The 11383-nt window shown below is 38.4% G+C and overlaps 1 protein-coding gene and 2 long non-coding RNA genes across 6 annotated transcripts; 2 read left to right on the forward strand and 1 right to left on the reverse strand.

The window, feature by feature from the left end:
- The first annotated feature begins 14 nt into the window (after window positions 1-14).
- Window positions 15-653, forward strand: LOC116182529. Its single transcript, XR_004147548.1, has 2 exons — window positions 15-231; window positions 495-653. It is a non-coding gene; the product is annotated as an uncharacterized LOC116182529 (long non-coding RNA).
- A 2297-nt stretch (window positions 654-2950) lies between these two features.
- Window positions 2951-3672, reverse strand: LOC116182530. The gene is made up of 3 exons (XR_004147549.1): window positions 3597-3672; window positions 3381-3551; window positions 2951-3330 (listed from the first exon to the last, which is right to left on the reverse strand). It is a non-coding gene; the product is annotated as an uncharacterized LOC116182530 (long non-coding RNA).
- Window positions 3673-5864: 2192 nt separating this feature from the next.
- On the forward strand, window positions 5865-10589 carry LOC116182527 (glycogen-binding subunit 76A-like). Of its 4 annotated transcripts, none has more exons than XM_031503065.1 (3): window positions 5865-5886; window positions 7299-8801; window positions 9690-10589. In XM_031503065.1, exons 2-3 carry the CDS (start codon window positions 7312-7314, stop codon window positions 9691-9693), a joined length of 1494 nt encoding a protein of 497 aa, XP_031358925.1. In that variant the 5' UTR covers window positions 5865-5886; window positions 7299-7311; the 3' UTR covers window positions 9694-10589. The 4 variants fall into 4 exon arrangements, with proteins under 4 accessions (XP_031358925.1, XP_031358924.1, XP_031358922.1 ...); XM_031503064.1 differs by lacking the exon at window positions 5865-5886 and adding an exon at window positions 6715-7199; XM_031503062.1 differs by lacking the exon at window positions 5865-5886 and adding an exon at window positions 6722-7199 and having other exon boundaries at window positions 7285-8801.
- The last annotated feature ends 794 nt before the right edge of the window (window positions 10590-11383 follow it).

An 11383-nucleotide genomic window follows, 5' to 3' on the forward strand; every position in this document is an offset into this window, starting at 1 on the left:
TAGGGGAAAGGGGGGCACATGTGGACAGGGGGTGCATGTGGGCAGTTTGAATTCAGCGCTTTATAAGGCATGAATAAATTCGAAAAAATTCTCATAGATGTCTCTGATTATACCTAATGTGTGAATAAAGTTTGAACATTTAACAGCTGATAGTGTTTGTGTTATGGTTGAAAGCACGTTTGAATGGTGACAAAGTAAACTTATTAGAGGAATATAATCGGTGATCATCAAGTAAGTAGATTGTATGTATAATACTGCTAATAACTTATGTTTACAAACCTTAACTAGGGGTTATTACTACCACAATATTTTACCTGTGAAAATCACCCTTGTGTTTAAAACAATTTTTCATCTACAAATTGTAACCGAGGCACATGTGGACATGCAGATACGGGGTAGATGTGGACTGTCCACATCTACCCCACAGTCCACATTTACTCCACACCGTGTCCTAAAGTCTATGTTTCAATACCCACAAATTTTCTTTTTTACAGTATGGTAAGGACTTATAAGCACAAAACATCGAGAGCTGATATTGATGAAACTATTGTCGCAAGAGCCCTTACAGAAATTAGTAATGGCAGAATGTCATTGCGTACAGCAGCATCGGAATTTGGCTTAAAGAAATCAATGTTGCACAAACGTTTCAAAAAGCAACGGAACACAACGGAAGATTCCGGTGCAGAATCTGATACTGTAGACCAAGGCAAGTCAAAATATGCTAGCAATCAAGTATTTTCAGCAGAAGAAGAAAATATGTTGAATAGTTATCTTCTTAAAAGTTCATCAATTCACTATGGTTTGACTTTGCGTCAAACAAGAACACTAGCTTACGAGTATGCCCTTAAACTAAATAAAAAATTTCCCAATAAATGGAATGTAGAAAAACAGGCGGGGATTGACTGGATGAAATCATTCTTAAAGAGACACAAAAACATTTCTTTAAGAAAACCTGAAAACACTAGCCTCGCTCGTGCAACTTCCTTCAATCCAGCAAACGTTAATGCATTTTTTTGTAATCATAAGAGCGTATTAGAAAAATTCAAATTTGAACCAAACCGTATACTAAATTTGGATGAAACTGGCATAACTACTGTCCTACCCTCTCCAAAGGTTCTCATTGAGAAAGGCAAGAAACAAGTAGGTCAGATAGTATCTTCTGAACGTGGCCAGCTTGTTACCTTTGTAGGAATTATAACAGCAACAGGAAATGCACTACCTCCAATTTATGTATTTCCCAGGGTCCATGCAAAAGACCACTTTGTGAATGGCGGACCTATTGGAGCTGTTGGTTTGGCTCATAAAAGCGGCTGGATGACTGCAGAGTTATTTATGAATGTACTGAAGCATATTGTGCACCATCTATCACCGTCGAAGGAAAACCCCATTTTATTACTCATCGATAACCACAAATCACATATATCTCTGCCAGCTTTGTGTTTTTGTAAAGAGAATGGTATTGTTGTCCCGCGTTCCCACCGCATTGCTCCCACAGGCTTCAACCACTAGATGTTGGAGTCTATGGGCCTTTTAAGGCAATTTTAAAATCCACCTTCAATAACCACATGGCTACACATCCCGGGAAGCAAATTACAATATATGACATTCCACAATTGTCTAAGCAACCATTCTTGCTAAGCTTCATCCCAAAGAACATTACAAAAGCTTTTGAAGCTACTGGTTTGTGGCCACTAAATGAACTTGTGTTCACCGAGGCAGACTTTCAGAGTTCATATGTTTCTGATAGGCCAGTAACTGATTCAGTTGTAAATAGTAATTTAAGCAACACAGGCACTACAGGTCAAAATGCCACTAGGCCAGAAAATAAATCTGTTCTTGATGAACGTGATACTACACCTCCAGGACCCTCTGGAATTGTGACCCCTGAAGTCCTCAGACCATACCCGAAAGCTGCGCCAAGACGAAATGTCCAAAGAAGGACAGGCAAATCATGTATATATACAAGTACGCCAGAAATGGATGCTATTAAGAACAAAGAACAAGAAAGACAAATTCCAAAGGAAAAGAAACGAAATGTGAAACGGGTTATTTTTGAAAGTTCGCCAGATAAAGAGCACATGGATGCAGAGGATTCTTCAGAAGAAGGTGGCTCTTTTTCTGATGAGGGATTTGACGGAAACGATTTTGCGGAAGAACATTCGATTTTGGACAGCGATGTGATTTCTACGGATGACTTTGTGCTTGTTAAATTTGCCACAAAGAAGACTTTTATATATTATGTTGCCCTTGTACAAAAATTGTTTGAAGGTGGTGTGGAGTGTGAAGTTAAATATCTACGACGCAAATTACCTGGATGGAGTTTTCACTTTCCTGTCATTAGTGACATAGCTACTGTTATAAGAGACGATATTGTGCTCAAGTTACCTAAGCCAGTGAATCATAAAGGGACAGCAAGAACCTCTGACTACTTTAAATTCGGTGTAGACCTCACGAAGTATAATGTAAATTAACTCTAAATTTAGATATTCTGCAGAAAATTTCGACATAACTTACTTAGATTTTCATTTTGTAACAAGTGTCCACATGGACCCCTTCCACTGTCCAAATGCACCCTCTAATGGGGTACAAGTGGACAAACACATTTTTTTTTCTTTAAAGGCATTATGCACATTTTGTTTATATTTTAAGCATTCATGTACTTAGTATGCATTTCACAATATCCGCCCGATGTTACTACTGTAAAGAAAATGTAAAATTGATGGAAAATTAAAAAAATATTGAATTTTGAAAAAAGCTGTCCACATGCACCCCCCTCTCCCCTACGTATACTTGAATGCTTTACTGTTTTTTTATGTAGTTACGTCGTTTGCAGTTTTCCAATTTCAGGGTAGACTTTTTACTGTAGAAGGGTCACAGTCTATAGAAAATTGTCTTAAAACTCGCGATTTTCACACTAATTTCAAAATTTTCCCGAGAAAGGGGGCACCCCTGGGAAGCTCAACCGTCCACCTACGCTACCTTCCCCGAACTTTCTTTCTGGATCCACGGTTGATCTGTCAAGTGTATTAATTGTATCTACCTACGTAAACAATAGCATATGCTATATTATAAAGAGCTAAAGTGATATTTTTTATGGCGAGCTAGTGTTTGAAAAAAACACTGACGAGCCACAAGATGTCCCTGCTTCCGTAATAAAATCATTCATGTTTCCGGCATGTAAAACCACGGATCTTAAATAGTTATATGATGATATTGCTCTGGTTAATAATTAATAATCCTTCGGGTTTAATTTTTCGTACGTTTTTGCACTGTAGTCTTGCCATTACTGACATACTCGTATTGTTCCATTTTCAAATATCCACGTTTCATCTAAAAAGACACATTGACGTCCAGTCTCAAGTTGCATATTTTTTACATACGCATCTAAAAAATGGGACCCTTGGTGGTGCAATATTGGGTCTTGGATTATCTTTTTGATAGCAGAGACCAATATTCGCAACAACATTTCTTAAGGAACTTTTGGACCCTTTAAATTCGTTTTTTTCTTTTAGAACTTGCAAAAGCGCTTGAAGCGTAACTGCTTACAATATCTACACAAACATCAATTTAATTATTTAACGAGTGTTCTAACTTACTGTGTTGGATCATGTCGTAGATGGAATTGCGAACCGCTGCTTCTGTGAAACCATCAACATCGCTAACGGGTTGCTTACATTGTCTTGTTTTTTAGGACTTCTTAGAGATTTGCCCGATTTAGAAATTTGTGAAATACATGTCGTTGGTTTGATCTGTTAGTGTTCAGGTCTTTATTTTTTACCACATGTAAATCCAACAAAACGTAGATCTTCGTTGGACATGTATAAGAAGTAAAGTTTAGACAAACATCGTCGATGAGGAACAGTGAAGTCGAGCAGGTTAAAGTAAAAGCAGAAAATGTTGATTTTTGAACACCTTATAAAACTTTCACTTTTTCAGTCAATTTTTTGTGTAAGGAAGAGCTACAGTTATATCTTGGTGAAAAACCAGATTTGCACTGTTCTTGCTGTTTGTGTAATTTACTTAAACTCTTTAGGATGCTGCAAAAACAAGGGGAGTGCCGATTTTTTTTAAATAATCGTATACACCAAACCGGTTCCCTTGCTAGGTACTCTAGTCCAGAAAATCCCCGTTCGGGCGCCAAATGTAACGTCCGCTACTTTCACCCTTTGTTGCTTAGACACAGTACAGTGCAATGAGATGACAATATTTTTTTACAAAGTTAATATAGGAGCGGAGGTTAATGCCTCTTTCAAACAGTTAAATGCTGCTTGTTGCATATTTCCCCAACCCTTTTTCGGTAATTTCTTCAACGGTTCTGCAATCTGAGCATACCTCGAAATAAATTTCCTATACCAAGAGATCATGCCTAGCAATCTTCCGACACCCCGGAAATTTTTGGGAGCTTCCATACCTACAACCGCTTCTATCTTCTGTGGGTCCAGTTGTATACCATTTCGGTAGATGAGGTGTCCCAGGTATTTCATTTCTTTTCTTGCAGTTGCAGACCACTTTTCCGGAGGCTTCCTGTAAATTTTCTAAATGCTCTTCGAAGGTCTTACCATCCGCGTAAGCCTCATCGTTCATCTCTGGTCCCAGGATTCGATCAAGTAGCCTAGATACATAGGTATGTGTCCTAAACGTTGATGGTGAGAGAAAAAATCCAGTAAAGTAAAGGAAACTCCAAGATCAATGACCTAGGGTGTTGAGATAATATACAGAAGATCAAATCAAAATCCTAAATTGGGTCTCTTTTAAAGGCGTTCTTCTATATGTCAAAAAACCGTGTTTAATTTGTTAATTTAACTTGCAACTTCATTCTTCAAGTATGTATGTGACATTGAAATGATAATTCGCTATGAAAATTTGAATAATTTACAAGTTAAGACGTGCATGGTATATTTAAATGATACCAAACCTGATATGGTTCTTCCAAAAAACGTTGTAAACAATCTACTTTCAACTTTTTTAGGGAACATTTTTCAAACATTTCGCTCATTGTATTTTTAGAATCATTGACCTTGTCCTGTTTTTTTTCTTTTTTTCTATCTAAACATAACTTAAATTCACAAATCAAACTAAAGTAGGTAATTGTTTTTAGAGCACAGTAGTATTAGGTACTATCAAATTGATAACTCTTACGCGGTTCTTTAGCAGTGGAATCCCTTGAGACCTTGACGGACCTTTAATGAACTTTGACCTGGTGAGCTGAGTTGTTGCTTTATTGCCCACTCTTCAGGATTCCAAAGTCTAAGACCTTACCGTAGCAGGGCACTCATAGAACCTGGCGCTTGGAAACGGCTGACCATTTGCATGATCACTGATCAGTTATCGATTTCTAAAGAGCTAGCGAAAATTTAAATTATTCTAATTGTTAGTTCCATAGGTGCGTCATTTCCATATCTAATTTACTCAAGGTTCGTTCATTGACGTCGAGGTAAACACGAAAATGACCCACTTCTCTGTCATACAGTTTCATTCTGGAAGGGGTTATTGATTTAAAAAAATTCATTACGAAAATTATGGACGGTAAAAGTTTAATGGGCGTTCCATCATTTATTTATAGAACCAGTTCGCTAAAATTGTATTAACCTTAGGGAAAAAAAACTGAGTGTAGTTCTAAAATTAAGCATCATTGGAGGAACTACTATAATCGTTTGGCTGTCGAAGGTGGGCAGTAGATCAATTATCGCGAGTTATGAAATATAACCGAAAGGAAGATGGACGGATAGATAAACGCGGCATATTGAGGCATAACCTTTCAGTGATACACTCAGATTTCAAGTTCATAGCACCTACTGTAGTCGAGTTAGTCCTTTAGAATATTATTAAAATTTGTATTAATGTTAATTTATAGCTGTAACCGGTTGACCGGCATTTTTCTTATTGGTAAGTCAATATTTTTTTAAATTTGAATTGAGAGGGTGATTCGCGGATTGTAGATTCGCGTTGCTAGGAAGTTTGAGCCGTGCTATGGGAATAGTAAGTAAGGTCAAGATTGTTGCAAAAATGGCGCCGGTAAATATTAGCAATTCATCTGAAAGTATAATTAGTGAAATTTACATTTACCTTCTGAATTTTGAATTTGAATCGTAACGTTCTCGACTATCTTGTTTGGCAATTGACTTTATCCGACTCCTTACGCGAGTGAACTACTCGTGATCACCGCGTGATTTTATAATAAAATAATCTACGAGCTTGCGTTGCTTCGATTATTTCACGATCCTATTAATACAACCTTTTGGGGCGAAAGTGGGCTTCTTCAAAAAAGTTTATTTTTGACGCGTCGAAGATTTGTGCGTAGGTGAATCTGCCGCGTGACTATAAATAAATTTCGATCGAGGGCTTTGACCTAGTACCTATCAGTTGGGAAACCTTAAGATAAGACTGTCTGTCGAGATATTGGGAGTGCACACTCTTCGCGAAGGATACCCAGAGATTTTTCAGTATGGGCACGTTGTCCGTGCATGATTCCGTCTAGTTCCGCTATTTTAAGACGGCCATTCTTTATGGGTCATCGAAGGAAACCTTATTCAGATAGTGATTGATGTTTGCTTTTATTATAAATTATGGGAATTTAGAGACGAATGACCTAGCTGAAAAAAAGGGCACCTATAAATACCGTTCTAATTTAAGGTGGCACTTAAATGCACGTGTGCAACTTCCTCTTCTCTACGATTAGCTGCACCTAGACTGGAAATCGCGCGCCGCGCCGCTCAGAAAAATATTTACTGGCACTCAAAAAAGTGTAGTGGCAGTTGCGCAAAAGTCGAATTGAAGCACCAGGTCAGTCGGTGCTTTGCATTCTGCGGTGTGCCGTGTACGTCTCGGGAAATTGGTGTTATCAAAAAAGTCCCGAACGTATATCTTAAATACCGCTGAGCTTCGAGATAAAGGGACAGATAAATGAATAGCAAACTCGCCACGTTTAGTAGTGCTCCGTTCGCCATAGATATCGCGTGTGCTATTTAAAAATTACGGCCGTCTGTGTGCCACGATCACTTGAACTTTAAATTAAAAGACGTAGACTTTAAACAGATGTCTGATTGGTGTGACTATTGAATTCAATAAATTTTCTTTTTTAAACGGCACTTATCAAAATCACGTTCGCACAAGCACGCTAATTACTGTTTAAAAGTTCGTCCAAACCCAGAACGGCTACTAAGCGAGCAACATTTCGCCCGAGAAACATGATGCATGAGGTATGCAACACATTTGAACTCTTTCTTTGTACAAACTTGCCCAATGATGATCTGGTTTTAACTTTCTGCAATTTGTTAATTTCAGATTTCCCATTTTAGGGGCGCCATCCCTATGTCGACTACTGAAAGGGACAAGTGTGGACTATCCTCCCTTTTACCGATGTCGTGCCGCAACAGAGCAGAAACCTTCGCCCGCCACCTACACTCTCGTCTGAGGTCCCTTGGTAACCAAGACTGCAGCAGCTCCGCCGACGAAAGCAGTTGGTTAGGTGCGCACGAAGCACCCCTAGCCGTATCTCACCAACCCCGCCATGCGTCCGACCCAGATCTATATTTCAAATTCAGTCTACTCGAAACACCAGGAAGTCCAGAAGAAGAACTCACCGAATCAGAACTGATGACCCTCATCAACAATAAGGACAATCTAAAACTACGACCACATAAAAATGGAGTCTCAAAGTTTTCGTTTGCGGGCCCCATCCTGCTCAATACTCACGATAGCGATTCAAGCGACGGTCCATACTACGACACTGAATCTGAAGTAGTCCCTCCAAAAAACACAAATGGTTACCTAAACGGATGCTCAACATCCGAAGAAATCCACAATCACGAATCTCCACCACCTGAAGACTCACTGTACGAATCACCCGCCACGACAGAAATAACTGGGGCGCTTAGTAGTTTTAGTGATGATGAAGCCACATTAAGCCTTAGAGATGAAGACTATTCCTCATTAGAGATTAACGGTACTTGCCAAGACTCCATTTCAAACGACGTCGAACAGCAGCCGAAACCGGAAGACTGTGAAAATGTGTCGGAACCGGAAAGAAAGTCCTTTCTCGAAGTGAAAAGTGATGAAGACACGGATAAAGATGAGAAAATACCGAGAGTGAGACGGTGCTCATCGCTCAAGACTGGCAAGACGCCGCCCGGCACACCGGGCCGGAAGAAGATCGTGCGTTTCGCCGACGTTTTGGGCTTGGATCTCGCCGACGTGAGAACGTTCCTGGACGAAATACCTAAAATACCAACATCCGCGTACGACGATCTAATTGACGCCGACCTAAGCCTCTCCACGTCGGACTCCTCCCCAACCGGATCCAATAACAAGCTAAACTTAAGTGCGAGCAGAAAAACCGAAAAAATCCTCCTCCCCCTATTCCAACAGCCCGGCAGTCAGCCCAACTTTCTGGATAAGGTTCGTGAGAAGAACGTGTGCCTCGAAAACGCCGTCGTGAGCGACCCCATCGATTTATGTATACATGGAATTGTTAGAGTAAGAAATTTAGACTACCACAAGTCTGTGCACATACGATACAGTTTGGATGCGTGGAAGACTTTCTCCGAGCTGCAGGCCAGCTACGTGCAGAATTCGTGCGATGGGTTTTCTGACACCTTCAAATTTTTATTGTACGCGAATACGTTAACGATTGGACAAAAGTTGGAAATCGCCGTCCGGTTTCACTGTAAAGGTTGCCAATACTGGGATAACAACTATGGCGCGAATTATTGCTTTCAATGCCTTCCTACCTCAAACAATATGGGTTACATATCGAATGGTCTGGGACACTATGACGACCACTGGGGTGGCAGTTTTTATTAGTGAGTATTTTACCATTTTTAATCCCATTTTAGTGATCCACTAGTGCACGTTGTGCTGCATGCGTTCTTGACCTACTAAAAATTTTATTTTCGCGCTAACATTCGCGTAGAATCGCAAATTAGTACATGCTTTTTGATGTAGGCTTGTAGGCCATGCTCCAAATGTTATGACAGCCAGTTGCATTATCGTTAATCTCTGCGTGATGCGTTTTCAGACTTTGTCAACTTACAATCTTGACCTTGCTTATCCATTCATTACAAGGCACTCTGGCATGAGAAACATTTTTTGCCTCTGGGAGGAGTGGCTCTTCTGTAACGTTAAGCGTCATATTTGCTAATCTTATCTAAGTGTATCTTTATATCTGAGGCAAATACAAAATAGTGAAAAACACATTGAGTCTACAATCCTCTTCTGCTTTAATTGTATAAGTAAACGTATTTTTGGCGACTATGCCAGTTGTTAACAAGCGGGCATTTTACTAATGATAATTTCATATCAGCAATTCGGCTCAATCACTCCAATAATAATGATAACTTGTACTCACGGATTGCAAAGCTAAGACAAACAATAATTTATTTATTCAGTGAATTTAAGATGTTTCGCCATTTTCTCCTTGAACTCCTCAATTCAGTATTAAAAATAGAGCGCTGATACAACACACGATGTGCAATACCCCTTATTGAAAACGATAAATTTCTATTTAAAGCCAGAACTCGAATTTTTTGGCATCAACAATTTCAAAAATTCATTATACAACCAACATTTTGACGTAAATCCGCGAGCGCTATTTCTGTACAGGCAAAAAAACGTTGCACAATGGATGTCGCTTTTTCAATCGATTCCATTTCAATTCCTGTCAACATACCGTCAATCAATCTGAAATTTAGTTAAATTTGCAGGAGGGAAAGGTCTCCACTGGCGTTCAGTACAGCAACGGTAGATCGTAGCTGCGAGTTGGATTTTCCACAAAAACTAGCTGTGTGTCCTTAGTCAAGAAAAGCGAAAAAATCTACTAACTCTCCAAACGCCTAGACACAGGAAAGGGATTCTCAAGCACCATTGGAAGAGCGTTAACTTATATAAACACTTCGGCGGGAGCAAATGACGTAGTGACTGTGTTCGTTATTTTATTTTTTTCCGTTTTCTTTATGTATTTGCAAAGCAATATTTTGAGAGAAGTATAGAAGTATTTTTCAAGATGAATTCGATAGAGACTATATTATTGCTATATTTATATCATAAGTGAAAACGAATTTTAATCGTTGTTCGTTGTTAATCAGTATATAAATTTTATGGTACCTATATGTAAAAACTATCTGTACTAGAAACATACTAAAACTTTTTTTATGTATGCACGAAAGAACTGAGCTTATTATCGTACGAGAGTTTATGGACAGTGCTTCGGTGCTGGTGTATTTAAAAGAAATGTTATTTTTTATAATCTACTTCTTGTCTTCCTTCAGTGCCATACACAGAAAATAGTAGTGTTGAGTAGATCTCGTACGACCTCGTAAATAATTCTATTATCATTTTAGTTTTTAGTTAATTTGATAGCCATCCGTTTTTAACCTATTTGTTGTTATTATTATTATAATTTCATCTATTTTATCTCCATACACCTACTTTTATATTTGGAGGAAATAGATGAGAATTGTGGACTGGCTGTTGTGATTTGAATTGTACTACGATAATAGGGTTTGTTAATTTAAGTACCTGAAAGAGGAATATAACGAAGTATGCAAAATTTGTACTGCAAATGATCGAAATAAAACAAACTTTTTACTCATTATAATTATTTCTCTTATCCTTGCACTTAATGGTAATTCTATCATGACTGTTATCATAAGGATTTGTAAATAATGATTGGCGAATTGGTTTCTTTTAAATGCAAACTTGATTACTGTGCGCAAACACTTGCCAGTCAGGGTGTTTAAATAACAGTGAATTGCAGTGTAGTGTAAATAGGTATGTACTATATGCTTTACTCCATGACACACATTTATTCATTTCTGTGAATCAATACTATCAGGTTTTCATTGAACCAATTATTTTGTTGTCAGGTTAGCGTTTAGCTTACCGTTTTTTTGCAGTAAAGTAAACGCAAAAAATACGTAAAAATTCCCTACTAAAATAAGAAATTATTGTAACGTAAATTTAATTACGTGATTTATTTATGTAATATTAATAAAATAGTAATGAATTTATATCAGTCTTGTACACCAATTTATAACAGGTAAATTTAGCACATATGAGATAGAACTTCACTAATAATCACTTCGGCATCGATGTTGGAACTCCATTAAACACGCTTCAATTTGATGATATTGTAAACTGCAAGTTTCTAGAAAAATCCCCGGGAACATTTCGAAGGGTCTAGAAGGCGTATCATATTTCAATGAAGAAATGCGTCGCGTCGCATTCGCTTTTATTTCTTATCGGAGGTGACTAATCTTTTATTTGCTTGCTTGATGACGCTCCACTGTCTGGGGTAGGTACTCGCTATCACTGTCCCCCAGTTGCGTCTCGTAACACGGACGACGGTTGTAGTGGAGATACAATTCTAGGCGACCCTCGCTCTATA

Source organism: Photinus pyralis, unplaced genomic scaffold (assembly GCF_008802855.1).
Source record: "Photinus pyralis isolate 1611_PpyrPB1 unplaced genomic scaffold, Ppyr1.3 Ppyr1.4_unclustered_Scaffold5785, whole genome shotgun sequence".
Taxonomy (NCBI): domain Eukaryota; kingdom Metazoa; phylum Arthropoda; class Insecta; order Coleoptera; family Lampyridae; genus Photinus; species Photinus pyralis.